We start from the raw sequence: 22,128 nt of genomic DNA, 5'->3' as shown, positions 1-22,128 counted from the left end.
AAAGACAAAACATTTAATTAGATTATTAAACCTTTAAAAAGACAAAACATTTAATTCCATCCATTATCTATACACCGCTTAATCCTCACTAGGGTCGCGGGGGGTGCTGGAGCCTATCCCAGCTGACTCGGGCGAAGGCAGGGGACACCCTGGACAGGTCGCCAGTCTGTCGCAGGGCTACATATATATAGACAAACAAGCACTCTCACATTCACACCTACGGGTAATTTAGAATAATCAATTAACCTCAGCAGGACAGAGCCTGCTTTCTTAACCAGTTTCTTTAGTCTCTTCCTGTCTGCAGCCGTGATGCTGCTGCTCCAGCAGACCACTCCATACAGGATGGCTGATACCACCACACAACCATAAAAGGTCCTCAGAATTGCTCCCTGCACCCCGAAGGACCTCAGTTTCCTGAGCAGGTGAAGTCTGTTCTGACCTTTCTTACACCGTGCGTTGGTGTTCTATCTCTAGACATGTTTGAATGTCTTTATCAATAAATGGTCAAACACATGTTGAGTGTCAGTTCAGCTCTTTGTTCCACACATGTATATGTTCCTATGTGATTGGTGTCTTGCAGTCAGAGTGTAAAGAATTGAAGCTGTCAGAGGCTTTCTGTGGTGAAGAGGCTGCAGGACATCAGCTGCTCCAACAGGTGACGCCTTTGTTCTTTGGCTCCAACCAGAACCAGCAATAAATCAGCATGAGCTGCAGCTTATCCACCTCATAGAGTGTATAATAAAGAAACCAAGAGGTTTTAGTTGATAGCTGTCTCTAGTGAATGACCAGCAGTGTCTTGTTCAGGTTGTGAGGAGAAGTAAAAAGGTTACAGCAGCTGGTATTCCCAGGTAGTCTCCCATCCAAATACTAACCAGGCCCAACCCTGCTTAGCTTTGCAGATCAGATGAGATTGGGTGTATTCAGTCTCAGAAACAAACCTACAATGTAAGTTCTGTACCTCACATGATTCAAATCTCCACTCACACCTTTTATTTGTCCTTTGATTGCTCCAGTACTGATTGATGCCATCATTTAAGCCAATTTACAACAACACCTTGTAGGAAATGTGGTGCAGAGGTAAGTTCTGTGCCTCACATGTTGAAGGTCCATGGTTCAAATCCCCACTCACACTTTTTATGTGTCCTTTGGATGCTCCAGTACTAATTGCTAGCATCATTTAAGCAAAGTTAGAGCAGCATCTTGTAGGACAGGTGGTGTAGAGGTAAGTTTTTTGCCTGGCATGTTGAAGGTCCCCGGTTGAAATCCACCTTAGTACCTTTATTATCTTCACCTCCTTAATAGTTTTGTGTACCGTCATTTACGAAAACTAACAGTTACACCCAGTAGGAAGGATAGTGCAGTGGTAAGTTATCTGCCTCTCATCCAGGAGGTTTTTGGTTCGAATCCAGCCCAGGGCTCTTTTGACACTTTTTAAGATAAGATAAAGATAAGATAAAGTTCTTTATTTCTCCCCACTCCAGGGGAAATTTACATTGTTACAGCAGCTTTATTTACAATATATACATACTTTGGCTGTATGACAACCTCTTTCAACCATCATTACAACAAAGTCCATGAAGGACCTTGTGTGAAAGATAGCTCACACATAGGTTGTGTGTCTGTCATGTGGAGGGTCACGGTTCGAATCCCCACTGGGAACCTTGCGGAGGATGATAGTGGAGTGGAAAGGTTGTGGTCTGTGGTGTGAAGTGTCAGTGGATTGGAGTTGAAGGGTGGTTCCTGCAAAACCAAGAAGTTGCTGGAAAAGGCAAAGAGCGCAAAGAGCGCAAAGAGCGCAAAGAGCGCAAAGAGCGCAAAGAGCGCAAAGAGCGCAAAGAGCGCAAAGAGCGCAAAGAGCGCAAAGAGCGCAAAGAGCGCAAAGAGCGCAAAGAGCGCAAAGAGCGCAAAGAGCGCAAAGAGCGCAAAGAGCGCAAAGAGCGCAAAGAGCGCAAAGAGCGCAAAGAGCGCAAAGAGCGCAAAGAGCATCTTTTTTGCCACTTGGCGGCCATTTTGGATTTCTCGCCATGAAACAGGAAGTGCTCTGTAAGTAGCCTGTACATGCTCCAATCTGCCTCAAACTTTACTCAGTCAGGTGCAGCGCCTCCTGGTGGATATGTGTGGGCCAGTCGGGCCGCACGGATGCGAGGACCCGTCCAACGCTGCTTGCAGCTTTAATTTAATATATAAACTTGATATTCAGTCGAAGGAAACTGCAGAGCGACAGAAGAACCAACAATATCTCCTGTTTTCTCCTTTAATGAGTCGACTCTTCTTGTGCTTTCAGACCAAAGAACTACAGACTCTTCACAACCTGCTCAAACTCTTGGTACAGGACCTCACCACATGGGTCAAGAAGGTTTCCGTCTCATTTCCACTCTGAAGCTCACCTTCTCCTGCTCAAACTGCTGACAAATGTTTCTGCTGCTCTAAAGTCTGGTCTCCAGAACTTCCTACAAACTCTCAAAGGCTCTTCTGCTGCAGGTTGCTTTGTAGAACTGTTGCAGAAAACCTCACTAAACCACATGGAGGGGCCTCAAGATAGTCGTCCAAATGAAAACGTACAAAAACCCAAAGTAGCACAACCCAAACGCTAAAGTCTCCTGCAGCCTACCAGAGAACCTCTGAGAACAGAGAATCAGGACAGGAACTCTTACCTTCTGGACAACCAACGTTGGTTCTCAAACAAGAATACAGAATGTGTCTGACCAAAAACCTCTAAAGACTCACTACAGCCAAGATAAAGACACAACTCAGCTGCACCAAATCCACTAATCACTGCACACATTAGGACCATGTGCTAACTGTGGCTAAAGAACCTCATTTACCAAGACAACTATCCAGTACAAAGCCCTAAAACACACCAAGAAACACATTAAAGACGATTTTACTGCTGGAAGCTGCAAGCCAACGCCTAAAGAACAAACTAAAGCAATGGAGCTAAACCCAGTTCACTGGTGGAGAGAAGCAGAGGAAATGTTTGTCTGCAGCTAAATAAAGCAGGAAGACACTGAGCTGCTCAGGTGTTCCTGATAACACCAAGCAGCCACCTGGACAGCCAATAGGAACACAGCTTACTGGAAGTCCAGAAGGCTGGGTTAGTGAAGGAAATTTAGTTTAAAGTTGAAGCAGAAAGTTAACAAAGAAAGTTGAAAACCACCTTCTGATACCTGAAATCTCTGAGTTTTCACACAAAGAATACCTGAACATGTCAAACTGGTTTCATAGTAGAACCATCATTGTAAAAACGTCATAGTATGGTGTGTTGCTCAAAAAACATTAGGACCCGGCTGTCAGGGGACAAACATGTAAGAAACATGAGAACAGAGAGAACCCAACCAGTAGGTCACAGTTTATCATCCCCCAGTCATCTCCTGAAATCCATATGGTGAGAGACATCAGTATCTGGTTGTTAATTTACCAGAGGATGCTTATAATCATGCTGATGTGGTCTGTACTCTACAGTATTTTAGTGACTCAATAAATGCCTAAGTCAACCCGCCCAGCCAGCAGGCAGATGGGTCCCCCCACATTAGAGCCGGGTTCTGCTCGAGGTTTTTTTCCCTGTTAAAAGGGTGTTTTCTTTGCCACTGTCGCCTTTTGGCTTCCTCTGGGGGTCAGGTATATGGGTTCTGTAAAGCATCTCGAGACAATTTGACTGTAATTGGTGCTATATAAATAAAATTGAATTGAATTGAATTGTTTTATTTAAAATGCTTTTTAGTTTTTAATAAGCATTTAATGGCCTATATGTAATCAATAAATGGCCTTTGCTTATCTTAAGAAAAATTCACTCAGAACTCTGATATGTTAACAGTACTAAATAAATCAATAAATACACGCATACACACAAAAATAAGTTAATACATTAACTGTGTTTAGATAAGATTTAGATTTTTTAAAAAGTTGTTTATGTTTTTGCAGAATCCAGTATTACTCACTGGTTGGTCATTACATTTTGTTAGTTTGATTTCACTGTTTAAAATGATGCCACCTCTTTTCAGACAGAACCTGTGATAATAAAACAATACAAAATTTTTAGTTCCGTGTTAATAAAGCACTTAAATCTTTAAGTATGGCTAAATGCTTTTTTCAAAATTAAATATATCACTCCTTTGGTGGTAGTGGCCCCAAGTTCAGTAAAGTTGGAAAGATATTCACAGATTCAGACTTCCAGCATCAATAACTCATTAGATATAGGTTGTCAAAACATAAACGGTGCCTCTTTCCCATTGTTGCAAGGCAGACAATGTGCTACAAGCCCAGTTTTATCAAAAGTAGCTGTCTTTCAAGCTACAGGAATAACATTGGTGTCTATGGAGTGAACAGGGTCCGTCTGCAATTTGCAAAACCGCTGCAACAGTAAAGAGAGACAAATATTCAATAACTTCACTCTTATACATTGTAGTGTCACTAAAATCACTGCAGCCTTCAACTGGCTCCTGTTGACAAAGTGTTTTAACAGAAATGTAAATGCTGTAATTTGATTCTTTTAATGAACCATGTAACTTGAATGGATGTGATGCTGGTGTGACCACAGTGCACACGTCTGATGTTGCTCACAGTGGTCCAAGGGACCACTCAGGGAGTTTGTGTGTTTGCTCAGACTCATGAAAAATTACAGGGAACATTGACACCAACAAAAATGTAAATGCAGCATGCAAACAATCTTCTTTTGTAACCTAATTTAATTTTAAAATGTCACTTCTATTGTGTTGGTTAAATGGGCTTTCATTTAGCCAGCTGTGCACAAAAAGATTTTGAGTGGTGACAATTTCTCATCACCTGGGTTAAAGTTAAATCAATTTATTTTTTAGAATATAATAATGCAATGTGATGAAGTGAACAAAAATTAATAGTAACAAACCCTAAACATACTATTATTATTATGATGATGATGATGATGATGATGATGATTATTATTATTATGTCAAAGCAGCAATCAGGGGTCCGTTTCACAAAGGAGGTTCAACAAACTCTGAGTGTAACCCTGAACTCTGAGTTGATCTACTCTGAGATAGGAAACTGAGTTTCCCTCATTTCAGGGTTAACAGACTGAAGAGTTTTCACTAAACCTGCTTTGTGAAACGGACCCCTGAAGTCGGCTGCAGGCCGCCCCTCTGTGGTGACTGAGAGTACTGCAGCTCAGTTGTGAGCATAAAATTGCGGCCCAGTTTAAAGCTTTTTGAAGCAAAATGGACACTGATCTCTAATCACCAGTACTGTCACCTCACAGCTAGAAGATCCCCGGTTCGCATCCTGGTCTGGGCCTGGGATTTTTCTACATGGAGTTCGCGTATCCTCCCTGTGCAGCTTGGGTTTTCATGGGGTACCCCGGCTTCCTACCAAAGACAAGCTGAGGTTAATGTGAGTGTACTTGGTTGTTTGTCTCTATGTGTAGCCCTGCTTTTAATTACTAGTGACCAGACCAGGGGGTCTCCTGCCTTTGCCTTAAGTCAGCTGGGATAGACTCCAGCCCCCCGGCGACCTGAACGAGGATTAAGTGGTGTGTAGATGATGGATGGATATTTATATAAACTGTTTTAATGTGATGACATTGCAAAGTACTGAACTGAAGACTACCACAATCCGTGCAATAGTCCAGCCTAATGGTGATGTGACTCTCAGTTCAGGTTCTTAAGTAAATGTGAAGAGTCTTGCAAATGCTTACTTTAGGAAAAAGTGAGTAACATTAAACTACGAAACCGTCTGAATCAGTCAAGAAATGTGTAACTTCTTCCTCTGCTATATGGTACTCCCAATAGTATGTAACAATATTTTATACACCACCTTTCAGAAGCTAAGTTACAAAGTGCTTTACAAAAAAATCTGTATTCCAAGTAAATAAGATCCAAAACAGAAACTATCTCAAGGCTAAATAAATCAAATAATTACAACAATAGTCAAGAATAAGCCATAGAGTAAAAGTTTGTCGTAGGAAAAGATTGAAATAACAGAAGTGACTATAGAACTGTTAGCAGCACCCTGCCATGGGATCTCTGGCAGGCAGCACATCACAGATATAGAAGGGAACCTCAACATTAAAGGCTTTAAAAACATTAAGATCTTAAAATCAATTTTAAAATTCACCAGTAATCAGTGAAAGGCAGCTTGGTTTAGGGTAATATGGTCACTTTTCTTCAGCCTGTTAAAGGCCTGGCAGCAGCATTTTGAATTAACTGCAGTCTTTTAATGTTTAGCTTGCTAATGCCAGCATGAAAAAACATTACAATAGTAAAGTCTGGAGGAAATGAAAGCATGGATGACCTTTTCTAAGTGTGCAGAAGAGAGGAATGGCCAAATCTTGATTAGCTGACTCACTTAAGAAAAGCAGAAGTGCACCACTTTGATCACTTAAGCATTAAAAGACAACCCAGAGTCAAAAATAACAGCTTGGTTGTGGTCTGTTTACAAGTATTACTTAATGTCATAATAAAAGAGTCACAAAAATTAATAGCAACAAAAATCAGTATCTTGTTTACATATATCACTTAGGGTAGCATGTATGTAGTAAACAGGAGGGGATCCAAAACTAAACCCAAGGGGACCCCAGAAGAGGAGGAGGAATCTGAAAGCAGAGAATTACAATACCTGTTTGACTGGTAGAACATGAACCAATCCAAAGCTGCTTCACTAATGCCAATAATATTCTTCATAGGGTTGATCAAGGCGTTGTGGTCCACTGTATCCAAGGCTGAGCAGGATAGAGGAGAATTAAAATGTGCACACAAAACACTTAAATAAACAGTCATAGACCTACTCCATGTTCAGGAGGTGCATGTAGACTTGACAGGTAAACTCTAATGTCTCTGGGAACAGACCGAAAAGTGATTTTAGCTTTGTGGACAATTACTGTTGCAACAACTGTTGGTGCCAAAAAGTGATTGTCTGCCAAATGCTGATCTTAGTACACAAAAGCAATTATCCTCATGTCTCTGCATAATTTTACCTCCTCTGTGTTCTACATGAACCAAATCACATTTTTTTTAATCAGGTGAAATAGCTTTAGAGGATCAGTTCAACTCATTTACTGCTATTTTCCACTTGCCAGAAAGTGACTGTAGCAATTACATTGTGACTGAAATGTTGGCAGTGCATCAAAACGACTTGCTTTCATTCATTATTGTTTTTGGATCAATTTATCAATCCTTTGGTTTGTAATATCTCAGGAAATGGTGAAAAATGACAATCAGACTTTCTCAAATCTCTAGATGACATCTTCATACCTGTGTAGTCCACAACCCAATGAGATTCAGTTTACTGTCATAAACAACTAAAGGAACTATAGTATATTCTATTTTAAAAAGGTGGAATGAGAGAATTTTGACTTTTCTCTCAAAAAAATACTCAAACCAATTAATTAATGGTCAAAAAGTTATTGATAAATTTCTCATTGCATCTAATAATAAACGTCAGGCCTGGTTATTCCTGCAAACATTTCTTTGGTAACAATTATTCAGTTACAACAAACGTTAAAGCTTCACAAACACAAACCTCTGCTGTCACCACAGACGCAGTTTTGTGTATTTGTGCTATGACTGTTTGATCCATGCACGCAGCTCTAGATGTGTACAAATCCGTTTTCGGCAGAGGATCACTTTTCGGTACAACACCACCACTCAGCCTTGCTGCCTTTTGTCCTAGTGGCCAAGTGCGGTTCTGCAGCAAAAATGTGTTGCCTTGCCGCCCCAAAAGCATTTTTACGCCCAACCAGCGTTACAAAGCTGACGCCTGTACAACTCTTTACTGAGTACTTCCAACTCTAAACATGGACAGTTTTCACTTGCAATGTTAAAGCCTCCGCTGCACTTAGAAAAGAGAGTTTTACAATGTAAAGTCTACCAGGAAGGCCATAGAACAGGGGTCTGCAACCTTAAACACTCAAAGAGCCATTTGGACCCCTTTCCCACAGAAAAGAAAACACCGGGAGCCGCAAAATTTAAAATGAAAATAACACTGCATAGATCACTTTTTACCTCTATGCTCTTGTTAATCTTGATTAATTAATTAATTTTTAAAAATAGCACATATTATAACACGATTAAAATGCATTTAATCGCACCTTTCTCAGTTCCCCAATTTCTGGCACACCGGTAACACTGGTGAATACTCTAGCCAGGTAGGTGGTGCTTAGGAACCTAAAGTCTGTTGAAGAAGATTCACGGGACGCACTGTCAGCGGCAGCTTGGATTAAAGCCTGGTTGTGTGCAAATTATGCAACAAAGAGTTTTCTGATAATTGCAGCACTTCAAGCCGACGGTATCACCTCAGTGCAAAATATGTTGCTGTTAGCACCAGAGCTAACGTTAGCCATGACAGCCCTGGTAAACGGTGTAGCCATCCCATAATAGACCACTTTTCGAGACGCTGAAAGTGCTCGAGTTTACAAAAAGCTTTAAAATATTGAATATAATCACTATAAATGGACTTTGAGTTTGCAGTAATCTGTAAATGTAGTAGACAGATGAAAAATGCAGATAAATGATGGATAGATAGATAGATAGATAGATAGATAGATATAGATAGATAGATAGATAGATAGATAGATAGATAGATAGATAGATAGATAGATAGATAGATAGATAGATAGATAGATAGATAGATAGATAGATTGATTGATTGATTGATAGATAGATTGATAGATAGATGCTTTATTTGTCATTGCACATTTTCATATACAACGAAATTACATTTGAGCTGCCCTGCCAATGACAGCTCAGGCTGCTGCGCAGTGCTGCGCACACCTTTCTTGAGGAAAAAAAGAAAAGGACATGTAGGGATCTGGGTAGGGATTGCAGAGGGTAAAAGAAAAAAAAGGCTCGTTGTACCAAATGAAACCTCCAATGTTGGGAAATTCAATTTGAGAAGGAACCTAAAAAAAAACAAACCCGCACACAGGCAAAGCATGACGTTAGACAAGGATAGTTGGGATAAGGATGTGGGGTGGTGGAGGGAGGAGCAGCGCACAGTTAGCCTGTTCCTGTGCAGGTGCACGGATTCCTGGCTCCTGTGTATGGTGAGGGAAGCTTGTGGAGGCGGGGGGGATGGGGGATATGGGAATGTGTGTGCAAATGTTTAGCTCAGTCCTCAGTTCATGAGTCCGAATGTTTGTGTATGCGTGTAGCCCATCTTCTTCCATCTCAGACCTCCGGTGTCTCAGTTCGCGAGGGTGGGAGCGCGATAACACAGCAAGGTTGCTATGGAGACGTCCTCGGTTGGCCCGGTCCAAAAGTCAACAGGTGTCCTTGGGAAGGTGGGGGGGGTGTACGAGAGCTATCTCTTGGCCATGAAACTTCCAGAGGAGTTTGTTATTGTTCCAGGGGCGCCAGAATGTAATCAGTTATCTTCAAGTTTGGGCGGGAGAGGAGTAATTTTACCTTCTCCCTACTGCTCTCAACAATTTTAGACCTCAGCTGTAGCAATTCTCACCCTGATGGCTTCCAATCTGCGACTCAAATCAACAGTCACACCAAACAAATTGTTCATCTTATGATTGAGTTTGTCATACCGAGCATCGGCAGCCGTGATCCGTTCGTTTGCATAGACCAGCAGAGTTTGGACGTTGTTTCTGTCTGCGGTCCTCCTGATTTTCCAGAAGCTCAGGCCAGTGAACAAGCCAATTATCAGCAGGCCTGTCATCATAAATCCGTATATATAAACACATGTAGTGTATTAATCTAATGTTACTAATACCTATGTGTTTTTTTTTTCCTATTATTAGTATTACTTTTTATTAAGGTCTGTGTATTGTTTGATTATGTCTTATCTTTGCTATCTGCATGTAAGTTTTTTCTTTTCAATCTACTGTCTACACTGTCTTTGCTTTTTAACCTTTTAACTTTTCTGTTGTGTGGCCTTGTCCTGTGTCATTTTAACATCTACCTGCCCTGGGACTACAGATGAAAATTAGCCCTCGAGGCTAAATCTGGCATATTTACATGTGGACATTTCTTGACTCATGTTGATTAATATGCACTGTCCCATCTTAAATAAATAAATAAATAAATAAACATCTTCCACATCCTCCACGGATAGGGGTGCCAGGCACATGATCCCCTTCCACTTCCCCCAGGCGTCGATCACGTAACCAGAGGCGAAACTCCCATCCGGGCAGGTAGGCTCCCCTTGGCCTGTGCTCTTTGTGGCGACAATCTTGTCAATTGCGTTGAGAGACCAGTTAATCAATTCCATGATCGGTGTTTCGAAGGTCCAGTGCCAAGCGATCGCTCCAAGTCAGACAGACGAGACGAGACGAAGAAATGCAGCAAGCAGGGAAACATGAGGGTATGGGGAGGAACAGAGATAGCTGCGGAGCGAAGAAAAGTGCGACCACCTCCTATGAGACCTGAGAGCAAAATAAATAGAAATGAAATAAACATATTTGTTGTTTAAGTTAACGTATGTCTGTTCATCAATTCAGTTATCAACCAAAAGTTATTTGAATTGAAAAACATTGCTGATTTTGTCAAATATTGCTATTTGATGCTATCAATTGTGATTAATTAATTACAAAGCCTCTAATTAATTAGATTTATATATCTTTATATACAGTCTATGGTGTAGATACTAGCTTAATGCTATCAAAAGTTTACTCACGTTAGCGACACTGAGTTGGCACCGGGCCCAATTAACTGAAGCTACCGATATGCTACGTAACGTTAGCTGGACATCAATATTTAATATTTAACTTGTAAAATCTATTATGAATTATCTTAAGCTAATAATTTTTCTCCAGTAAGTCACTGCTCTATTTTCCAAGCCGACACTCCTCTGACTCTCTGACCTGGTGCCTTGATGCTTGACGTGACGTCACTTTCAAAGCCGCGCTCTCGCGAGTGATTAACGTCGTATTAACCCCCCAAAGAGTAGATACTGAGCAAGATAGTTATCTGTACTTCGCCTTAGTACCCGCGAGTACCCGACACAATGCAGGACTCTGCTGTGAAGGCGGAGACATGCGGCGGTGGTGTGTTTGCGACAATAAATAAATAAAGAAATCTGATGGAGCGGCGGCTAGGATAGTGGCCCGCCGCTCCTGAATGAATGTAGAGGAAACACTGGGATCCGAAGATCAACAGGACTCCAAATGAATACCCGCACGCCGGCGAGTGTCGGAGATTGGCGGTTGGGACGCATGTTTTGACAGACAAAAAATTAAAACGTTTTATTATGATGTTACAAGATCACCATAATCTTCAAATTTAGAATTACAATTTAAAAACTAACAAACTAAAATAAAAGAAATCAGAATTAAATACTGATTATTTATTTTCCAAAGCTACAGGGAGCCGCAACAGAGGAATGAAAGAGCCGCGGGTTGCCGACTCCTGTAGAAGGTAACTATTCTGACGAGCAGGGGGCCACGAGGCAAACCCGGAAGTTGCTTTGGCTTATGAGCCCCGTGATCATGTTCCATCTATAATTCCAGTAGATTTACCAGATCCAGCTAATTTGAAAAAGAGCCTTCGAGGGCTCTGGCTAGGTCTGTGTAATACATCTGTGGCATATCGCACTTACTCTCTATGGCCCAAATTATACAAGCATCCAGGAAGTATTTTTAGCACATGCATCACTGAGCAAATCAAATGAATAAGAAACCCTCTTGTAATGCAGTGTCTAGTTTTTCTTGATGCATCCAGGGAAGAATCCAATCAAGAGTTGCTTCATGGTTCAATGAACAGAGCAGAATCTGCATTGCAAACTGTCGCATAAGCTTCCACGAAGAGGGCAAGAAGTGTGATATAGACCATAATAACTGAGTACACTATACACACCATTACCTGTCTCCACATGACTTTGAAGAACCAAAGCAGCCCTTTAATCTCAAGTCAAAAGTTCATCATGAATTTCTTTGAATCCTAGGACTGTTTTATTTTCATTTCGTCCCAAAATGCCTCATTGAAATGGTACCGATTCAGCTGTGCTGCATTTTGGTTTTACAGTTTTTATGGTTTTCTGGTTTTCATGGTTTTATGTTTTTATGGGTTCTATGGTTTTATAGTAACCAAATTGTTTTGTTTTGTTTTATCATGCTGATGGAAAGCACTTTGGTCTTCTTTTATGTTATTGTGAAGTGCTCTGCAAATAAATTTTGATTGATTGGTTGATAGTAGCAGAAATACTATGACAACTTGCCAAGACTATCACATCTGTCAGACTCCATTCCTGTCCTCGAACCTGTTCTCGTCTCTCTGTCAGGATCTACAGTTGTGGTCAAAAGTTTACATACACTTGCAAAGAACATAATGTCATGGCTCGCTTGAATTTCCAGTTATTTCTACAACTCTGATTTTTCTCTGATAGAGTGATTGGAATAGATACTTCTTTGTCACAAAAAGCATTCATGAAGTTTGATTCTTTTATGACTTTATTATGGGTTAACAGAAAAAGTGACCAGATCTGCTGGGTCAAAAATATACATACAGCAATGCTAATATTTGGTTACATGTCCCTTGGCCATTTTCACTTCAATTAGGCACTTTTGGTAGCCATCCACAAGCTTCTGGTTGAATCTTTGACCACTCCTCTTGACAGAAAATCACCCTATCAGAGAAAAATCAGAGTTGTAGAAATAACTGGAAAGTCAAGAGAACCATGACATTATGTTCTTTACAAGTGTATGTAAACTTTTGACCACAACTGTATGCATACCTCTTTGTCAGAGCTTGGGGCCACTTTCCAGCCAGGGCCTCATTCTGAGCCAGTGCATGCATCTGTCTCAGTCTGAGCCAGTTTCTGCTTGAATTTCTACATCCAAACTTGGCATTGACTGTTCTGTCCCTAAAACTGTGCACTTAGAACTCGAGCTTGTCTGTTTGTTAGATCCTGTAGCTGGGCCACTGCCAATGTCTAGATTACCTTTCGTCAGAACTGTTTCAATATCTGTTTTTCTTGTCTTTTCTGAGCCTCAACCTCAGTCTGCCTCTCTTGGTTCTTCGTGGCAACCTGTTTTCTCAATTCTGTGTGCAATCTCTCTCTCGTTTCCTTCATTATAGGACAAGCTTACTCTCCTTTAAATAAGTTTGTCTGATCTTATTTTGAAAGAAACCCAGAACTATGTACTCTGACATCTAGTTTTTCCCCTCTGTTTTGATGGGGTTGTGGCTTGTTTTACTAGCCCAAATCCTGAGCAGGTGCTACCTTTCTAGATACCTGAGTGGTGCCACCTGTTTCTCATGTATCGTGGCATTTCTCCTGATTAGCTTAGGTAAACAAACCCAAATATTTAATTTTGGACACAATGCTGCAGCTCTTCCACTAAAGGCACCTACTAATTTTGTGATGAGCACCACTTTGAAAACTAAAACCTTCCTGTTAGTTTTCAAAGGACCGTATCATCTGACATTGTATAATGTGCACATTTACCATGCGAGATGATGCACAGCCCTTTTGGTTTCAGTGATGCTATCATGTTTCTATGTAATTTCACATCTTCAATATCAGGTAAACAACTGTTGAAGCAGCGACAGTGTCTCTTGTCTGTGTGGGACAGATGGAGGATGAGTTGAACAATTAATCCCTAATATTGTAGTTTGGAGGTTCATAACTGGCTGCCAGATATGGAGCTGTGATAATGAGATTTCTGGATCACTATAAAAGATAAAAATAAATAATAATAATAGAAGGAAGAATAATAATAAATAAGATATAAATAAAAGGCCTTCAGCCCTTCTGTGTAAACTAATGTATGTCTATTTCACCTGGTAAAACAAGAAACTTAATTATCACAGATATCTCTGTATCTTGATCCCAAAATGCCACCATCTCTGTAGGGCACTGTTGGTTTAAATGTGGTAGATTAATATTGTACGTAATTATAGCAAAGAGCTATGGACCAAAGAGTAAAACATTTAACGTGTCACAAACTTGGAAAGCCTAGATTTAATAAAACCTTTTATTATGCTTGTCAAAGTCTGGTTGCCAGACAAAACTTACAAAAGTTATCATTCCATTTCTACCACATGTTTATACATTTCTGTGCAATTGAGTTTACATGAATAATCCTGTTACTTATCCTCAAGTAAAGAAAAAAAAGATGTGGGTCTCAGTAACAGGAGAGAACAACTTAAATATCTGACTTGGTAGAGAGGCAAAGTAATTCAATCATATAGACAACAGCTTAAGTCACAAAAAGTACGTTACAATGAACCAGACAAAAACAACTGTTTGCCGCTTCAGTTTTCCAAGTCAGTCAGTAGTCCAGTTGTTATGTTGAGAGATATTTACAGATACTGTATGTATTCAGAGCACAATATCCGAGTTCCTAACAACAAAAAAATGACAACAAAATGAAGTCATAAATGTCCAAAGGCAATAAAAAAAAGTGTAAAAAAAAAAAAAAAAATCAAAACAAAAAACAGTCTCTTTTCCTAAATAGTTCAGCTAGAGCTGGTATTGATGACATTTGTGCACTGAGGTTCACAGAAGGAGCCGAAGCGCCCATAGATGTCTTTGGCTCGAACAGCAAAATGGTACGTGGAGCCAGACTGGAACTGGGTCAGTGTACAGGCCATAGGTAGAGGAAGGGCCTTCACCTCCCCAATCTTCTTCCAGTGCTGCTGAGCTGCATTGCTGCTAGAGTTGTCTTGATGGAAGGCATAAAGGTGATAGCTTTCTACAGATGCGCAGGTCTCATTAGTTTCTGCCACACACCAGGACAGCACTATACCAGTGTCACTCTGCACCAGCTTTAGCCGAGGTTGTTGAGGAGGTGAGGTTCGTTCGGCCTCGGGGGGTAAACGTGGTGTCGCGGGAGCAGCAGGAAGAGGAGGAAGTGTCACGCTGGAGCTTCGGGCTGGTGTAGTAGTGGTTACCGTGCGGGATTTCATTGGAGAGTCCTGCATAGGTGAAACTGGTGTGATGGGTTGTTCTTTTGAAAAACACCAAGAATGTGTGGCTGCCAGCCAGCATGAGATCAACATGTTTCATAAGACTTAAAAGACAGGATATACAATTACAGAACTACATGTATGTAAAATATGTAAAATTCAGTTGGAAGTGCTCACCAGTGGGGGGCGGTGATGTACTGTCAATTGAGGATTGCTGGACAAGTTCTGATTGCTGAGTGGAGATGACCTTGCGCCTGCACCTGCGGACAGAGGACACACAAAAGTTACAGCACATGTATAATTTAGATGTAAAACACTCAATAAATGCTTATTAGTTATGTATGTCTAAAGTTCAGAATCTGATATTTTTTAAGTGCAGAATAGCCAGCCTGAAGTGTTGAACACTGACTGATATATTTGTCACAATATCACATGCATGCACAAAAATACCAGATCACTCCCTCAATATAATTTGATGGTCTTACTGTTGGGAATGCTGACGACTGTGTTAGAACGGACGGTAGGTGAAGGAGTTGTAACCGTGGCACTCTTCACTCCGGTTACTGAAGAACATACAGTAGAGCATGATTAGCCTAAAGGCCGTTGTCAAATACAGTTTGTAGAAAAAATAAATCATAACATCACAATTGGAGTGTGAATGAGAAATACATTTTATAGCACTATGAAAATGTGTACCATTTACCATTAAATAAATATCTAATTTAAAGTATGGGTAACAGAAAGAATTGCAGCCCAATCCTACCCTGCACATCATCATCGTCCTCAGTAAGATCGATGACGGAGCCTTTGGGTCGTGCTACTGGCGTAGGCGCTTTGGATGGAGTGGTTCTGGTAGCTTGATTGTCTGCAAAAAGCAGGAAAGTACTAATGTAGAGATACATTTAAGAAAAGAAAAAGTCAGCAGCTTTTGCCTCAACAAGCCTCACTGTACTTTTGTTACCCCCACCTGTCTTTGATGTCAATGATGTCCCTTGTGGGGGTCCTGGAGCAGTGGAACCTGTTGCTGCTGGCCCAGAAGTTGCCGGTGATGAGGTTGAAGACAAAGCTCCAACTACAGAGACAGACTGAGCCGGTGTCCTGGCTGTGGTCACAGAAACCCCAGCATTTGGCGTAGTTATTCCCCCAGTGCCTCCTTGGTATACAGCACGAGCAAGAGAGATCTGGGTAGAAGACATCTGACCAGTGGACGCCTGCAGGGCTGGGACAGTTGCAGCAGCCGAGGCAGACACTGGTGCTGTGGTAGTGGCAGAAGCAGGCTTAAGTATAAAGGTAGTAGTGGAAGCTGTGGTTTTGGCCTTGTTCAGTGAGCTGGCTGCAGACAAAGAGGACACAGGGATGTTGACCAGCGTTCCTGCCTGACCATTCACTGATAAAGGAAGCTGGATGAGGAGCGGCTGGCCTGTAGCCATCATGCCACTCCCAGGGGCGGTCTTCAGCAACAGAGTGCCTGTTGGACTTTGTGTGGTGATGCCAGTTGCCAAGGTGGAGGCAGCGTTAGAGGTGGAGGTGATCAACTGGAGAATGGGGGTTTGTGAAACCATTGCAGTGGAGGTGGAAGTTGAAGCTGGGGCAGGGGCAGGGACTGGAGTTGGAACTGGAGCTGGAGCTGGAACTGGAGCTGGAACTGGAACTGGAGTGGGAGCTGGCAAAGCTGTTGGGGCTGAAATTGCTAGGGGAAAAAAGAAAACAGGTTTTAGAATGGGACAGGAGAAGTCACTGGGATTTTGAAACAACCTGCATTCTGTGCACCTTAGTCAATCACTCAGTCAAAGTCTTTATACCACTTATTGTTTATTGCTAGTAAGGGTCATGGAAGTTAAAACCTTTTCCAGCATGCAATAAGGAAAATGCATGTAAACACACATTGCACCATTAACATGCAGACAAATTCAATCACACCCTTCCACAGAAAAACACAATGGGAAAGGTTTGGTGATTTTCAGTATTTCTGTTGATGGCAATAGCTCCCAGAACAAAACCAACAATGTTTAGGCCACCACTGAATTGTTTCTGATTTCATCAACCAGTTTTGGCACTCAGTTCCAAGCCATTCATTCCAACAGAATTTTTTTAAAAAATGTGTCACAAACATGCACTTATTTAATAAAAAAAAGTCAAAACAATTCCGTATGGCAGCTGGCCATACGAAATTTCATAATCTCATTGAGGAGCAGCCACAGATTTGGTTGGCAAATGAATATTTGCGCTCACAAGATAGTCTGTTGGACTGACTCAAAGTGCTGCACTAATGTCAATGAAAGCACATTTCCTCTAGAATAGACTATTCTTGTTAATGAGATGACTTAATTGTTGGTTTTGGTCTTTGAAAACATTCTTTTGCTCTGTGAAAAGACTTCTTTAAACATAATGCACAAAAAACATGCAAAAAAAACAAGACCAAGATTGAAAACCCTCAATTTTGTTGTTGGGAGGTAACCCTGCAAACCACTGTGCCACTGGTTATTCAATCCAAAAAATGGACCTACATAACATCCAGCATAAAGAAAACCATGATGCTCACCAGCTGTGATGGATGAAGAAACGGTTGTTGGAGTCTGCTTTACCTCCATGGAAGTCCGGAGTGGCCTGTTTAGAAAGATTGCTTATACTTAGAGTTGTTGACACTTGAAGCCGTTTATGTCCATGACAGGATGACGACTGAATGTGGTAAGGTGCTGACATTTCATTTTATTCCATTTCATACAGTCATCTTTGAACATCTTGCGGCAAAACTTCCAACTCATTTTTAAAGTGCATGTCCGAGTTTTCATTAAAGCATTCATCAGTATTTAATTGTAGTTCACTGTTTTCAAGTGTGGTGCCAGTTCCACAGCTTTAGTGTACAAGTCACCAGGGATTAATATCCTTTTTTAACATTACATTAATTTTTATGAACACTGACAAGGATCTAAGTGATTGAGTGGTATTTAGACAAAATGTTTCGATATTTTCTATCACGTATAATGACAATTGTCCCAGTATGCTTCTGTTATGCCATCATAAGAGTGTCAAAATGACACAGCAGTTCTCTCATCGTATTCTCGAAAAAATTCCGGTCTTCTCTTTACTCGCAGTATTTCATTAATTACGTCACGGATCTCTCTCCACCGATCACAAGACAGCACAGGGAATCGACGCTCAATATACATCCTCATTGTCCTCCTCAAATTTGTGGGCAGTGCCTCCTTGCCCAGTAATCCAACATAGTTGACCTTTGCAACCCAGTCACAGTAGATGTCATATGGGACTAAGTAACGGAAAACGTAAGAGGCATAGCGGTCCGGTCTGGGATTTCCTGAGCTTCTCTTGCAGTTGTGGTAGAGGACATTCTCCAAGTGAGATGAAATTGTGCGGAGTTTAATGTCTGCTCTGCATTTTCCTTCACTGTATTCTGCCAGCTTTCTTGCCATGGCAATATGGCGAGACATATCCGTCTCGTCTTCCCCCTCCATTTCCTCTTCTTCCTTCTCCATCTTGACAGACAGTGCAGGAGTCTTACCAACAGAGGGCGCCACTCCCTCTCTGGGCACCTCAGGCTGCGGCTCTACTGTCTGCCGACGGAGCACGCTGTTGGGAGGAGAGGTGCAGTTTTAACTACACTCTGCACTGCCTGAAGAAACGCTCAGGCTTCACATTGTAGAACGTCACAAGACTCAGGACCAGGACCCACGTGGTTTTACTTTGCAGGTGCAAAACACAGACTGGGGCGTGTGTTTGTTTATTCCAAACAAGTCTTAAGAAATATTTGGAGTGAAATTAAGAGTTTCAAAAAGTTGATCCTGACAAACCGAAGAAAGAACATGGAATCTTGTTTTCCCAAAACGTATGGATTTGGAGGATGTAAAGATTCTTTTTATTCTGTCCATTTGTTTTAAATTCAGTTTCTGCTATTTACAGTTAGCAACCCGGGACAATGTCAACTATTTACGCTGTGAACGGTTCCATGTGTTGTACTGGCTTCAGTCCGGTATTGTCACGTTCATACAAAAGCCAAATTATATTCACACAAAATATCATCGTGCACAGATTGCTGTATGATTCAGGGATACATGTTTAAATACAGTGATGCTGTGAATTTTGATAGCTGAAAATATTTTTGTCACATGATAAAATGGTCTGACAAATGTGAGCTTGGAGTGAAGTGATAAAAATCACTTCCAAAAGAAAGCCTTGGGAACCTCATTTTCTAAATTCATCATTCAACATAAAATTTGGCTGACAGGGATCTAGATGAGAATTTGCTCTAGGCATGGACACACTTACCGCTGAGCTTGAGGGTTGTTTGTAACAGTTGCAGTCTTGGCAGCAGTAGCAGTAGCAGCAGCAGCAGCAGCAGCAGTAACAGCAGCAAGAGCCTGCAGAAATCAAATAGCAGGGTTTTAGAGTTTTTTTGGAAAATATCACTTTCATAGCAGGTGCACAGATTTTAGTAAGTAACAGAAGAAAAACCATATCTTACCTCTTGTTTCCTTTTGTTCTCCGATGCCTGATTGGCCTCTCCAAACTTTTTTGCTAGTCGGGCTATCTTGGCCTAGAAGAAGTGGGAAGTGGACATTAGATTAAGGCCTTTCTCCCTGTGGGGAAAACATCTTACAATGCTACATGCTTTCTACTTATATAAACATATTCCACATAACACTGTACTTACTTGGAGTGTGTTAATGGCAGTTTGGTGTTTAGTGGCACAATCAATTTTGTCAACTCTGTCCTTCAACTCTTGGAAATGCTTGTCAAAAATTGTCAGCTCCAAGACCTTCAACCGTTCATCCACTAGCTGTTGCACAATCTGAGAGAGAAATCATGTAAAGGGACAAAAAGTTAAGAAATGACTGAAGAAATTTAAGTTAAAGTGTAGGAAAACAGTTCAATACAAACCTGTCCAAGTTTATGGTGACTCTTAGCTTTTGCAGTAATTTTAAGTTCCAGTTGGGCCTCTAGCTCGTCACGCTCCACCTTAGGCCTCTTCCCTTCTCTTTTCACAGTTTGTTCATCTTTATCATAACCCTCCGATAAAGTGCGCTTAAGTCCCGAGATTGAGCTCTTCTCTTCTTGCGCTGTTTGAGAAACAAAGATAAACATTGATTACTACGCAGTATGTGCCATTTATTAGTGTGAATCTTTTATGCTTAATATACATTCTGGCCGAATTGTGCTGCCACAGTCAACAGTTGATACAGTCAGTATTAGTTTGGATTGGATTTCTTATGTTCGACTTCATAATTGCTGTCAGTTTCTTTAGTCAGTTACTACATTTTTGCATCAGTTAACAAAACCAGACTGTGTGACTGCTTGTCACTTTTAGTGATACGAGTCCAATTTATGTTTAAGCTGAACTTTACAAAGGACAAGAAAGCAAAGACAAGCTGCACTCTTAGCAGAAACTACAGCTCAGTGGCACAACATAAAATAGGCTATGTTTGTGGTGACACTTCGCAAAAAGCTGTCTCCTGTCAAGATCAGAAATGATGATTTGTCAGAATACAGAAAAATCTGTATTACAATATCACTAATAACAGATATCCTTTCAGAACCAAACCCTTTCAAGGGTCAAAAATATATCCTGGTCAGCACGGCATCTATTATGACCATTTTTATGTTATACAAACTCCAAGTAAATACATAACACCACCTGGGATTGCTTTGATTTGCTTGTCCATTTGAATTTCTGTATTTTGTAGCACTCTAATGCAAAGTTCACTACCTCTCATACCTGTATCTGATGGTGGAGTGGATGATGGTCGAGATGGCTTTGTGGTTGGTCGAACTTCATTTTTTTCCTTTTTGGGTTCCACTTTCACGGAGACCACTTCCATCTTAGTCTTATTTATTGGTTGTTTCTTCACATCTGTTTCATCTTTTATGTCATCCTTTTTGATTTCCACTGTTTGTTTTCGATCTGTACAAGAAGAGGACGCTGGACGAGATGAGGAAGGACTAGGAGAAGAGGGAATATCGGAAGTGGTATGTTTGGGGGAAGAAGGCTTTTTGTCTTTTATTTTGGTTGTGAGGACCTCAGGGTCTATGGTCTTTGTAGTATCACTATCTGTATCCATAGGTTCTGTGCATTCAGATATTGTAGGTGTCACAGATGAGCATGAAACCGAACCTTTAGCAGTAACCTTTGTGGAATCCACAGCTGCGTCCCCTCCTTTAGTCTCCTGAGGAAAAGCAAAAATAACTAATTAATTTTATGTTTTTTTTTGACTATCAATCTATCCACATTCAAAATTTCCATTATCAAATTTTGCTTAATTAAGTCCAATTCAATGCTGAAAAAGTCCAGTACAAAATGATACTACAATGTAGAATAAATGCAAATATATGTCACAATTTCTAAAATTTTTCTTGCCATTTACCTCCTTCTTTCCCGCTGCTGGGATCACTTCAACGTCTTTTTCCTTTTGCTCCTTACATTCTGTTGCTGCTGGTATAGCGGATTCATTTAAAGAAGACGGTGAGCAACTTTTCCTCTCCTCCACCTCCTCCTCGTCCTCCATCTTTTTTATTTCAAAGTGTAGAGACTGGAATGGTGATGTGGGAGAAGTAGTTTCTTCCTCTGCTTTTGGACTATGTGAGGAGGCTGGAGAGGGAGACAGATTTAGGGAGAGGAATGGTGCAGGAGAGCTCAGAGAAGCTGGAGAGCCAGGTGATGCAGCATGTGGGGAGTTTGAGTCCGAGATGTTGTTTTGCTCTTTGTCACCCACTTTTTGTCCATCCTCTTTATGCGTGCCATTCATTAGAGGAGGTGGAGATGGATTGGACAAACCTGGAGCTGTTGTCAACAAAGTACTGTGAAGGGTCTCCAGTTGCTGTCGATCACTAATCTTCATGGTTTTCCTAGCACGGAAAATCTTCTTCTTCTCCTCTGTCACAACAACTTCCATTGCTGCCTGTGGAATGACAAAGAGATATTACATCCAATCAAAGGGCATAATTCTAGTAAAGATCTAGAGCTGCAGTAAACAGCACAGCCTCTTCCGCTTATGAGCCAGTCCTGATCTTTACGCAGTGCATAGTAAAGCAAAGGCTGCAGAGTTTCAGAGAAAACACTAGAGGTCACTGTAGAGCTCTTTGGCTTTGTTGTTTGTTCTTTTCTAGAAGGCTCTTCTGTCACAGATGTCTGCACACCAAACTGGTCGTTTCCGCAACAGCCTGTTTCTTTACTACAAATTTGACTCAAGCCAAATCAGACAGATCCTTAGTATCTGATTACACACTGCTCTATCTGTCCTACAACATTCAAGAAACAGCTCAGTAAGTCAGAAATCCTTTTTTCATGTTA

The 22,128-nt window shown here is 41.0% G+C and overlaps 1 protein-coding gene across 6 annotated transcripts in view; it reads right to left on the bottom strand.

Annotated features, from left to right (window-relative positions):
* Nucleotides 1-13,873: 13,873 nt before the first annotated feature.
* Nucleotides 13,874-22,128, bottom strand: part of atf7ip (activating transcription factor 7 interacting protein) — a 34,328-nt gene continuing 26,073 nt past the window's right edge. For 5 of the 6 annotated variants that reach the window (XM_023262213.3, XM_023262212.3, XM_023262210.3 and 2 more), the window contains 12 exons: nucleotides 21,203-21,736; nucleotides 20,557-21,004; nucleotides 19,722-19,900; nucleotides 19,495-19,632; nucleotides 19,306-19,377; nucleotides 19,110-19,201; nucleotides 17,368-17,432; nucleotides 15,793-16,515; nucleotides 15,589-15,690; nucleotides 15,311-15,388; nucleotides 15,003-15,085; nucleotides 13,874-14,834 (listed from right to left, as the gene is read on the bottom strand). In XM_023262213.3, the coding sequence (XP_023117981.2) occupies nucleotides 14,376-14,834; nucleotides 15,003-15,085; nucleotides 15,311-15,388; nucleotides 15,589-15,690; nucleotides 15,793-16,515; nucleotides 17,368-17,432; nucleotides 19,110-19,201; nucleotides 19,306-19,377; nucleotides 19,495-19,632; nucleotides 19,722-19,900; nucleotides 20,557-21,004; nucleotides 21,203-21,730 (2,967 nt within the window). In that variant the 5' untranslated portion in view covers nucleotides 21,731-21,736 and the 3' untranslated portion in view covers nucleotides 13,874-14,375. The remainder of the gene's footprint in view (nucleotides 14,835-15,002; nucleotides 15,086-15,310; nucleotides 15,389-15,588; nucleotides 15,691-15,792; nucleotides 16,516-17,367; nucleotides 17,433-19,109; nucleotides 19,202-19,305; nucleotides 19,378-19,494; nucleotides 19,633-19,721; nucleotides 19,901-20,556; nucleotides 21,005-21,202; nucleotides 21,737-22,128) is intronic. The other variant, XM_023262215.3, reaches the window with a different exon arrangement.

The sequence above is a fragment of the Amphiprion ocellaris genome, chromosome 4, assembly GCF_022539595.1.
Source record: "Amphiprion ocellaris isolate individual 3 ecotype Okinawa chromosome 4, ASM2253959v1, whole genome shotgun sequence".
Taxonomy (NCBI): Eukaryota; Metazoa; Chordata; class Actinopteri; family Pomacentridae; genus Amphiprion; species Amphiprion ocellaris.
The sequence above is the reverse complement of the archived record's forward strand: the minus strand, read 5'-3'. Positions and strand labels throughout refer to the sequence as shown.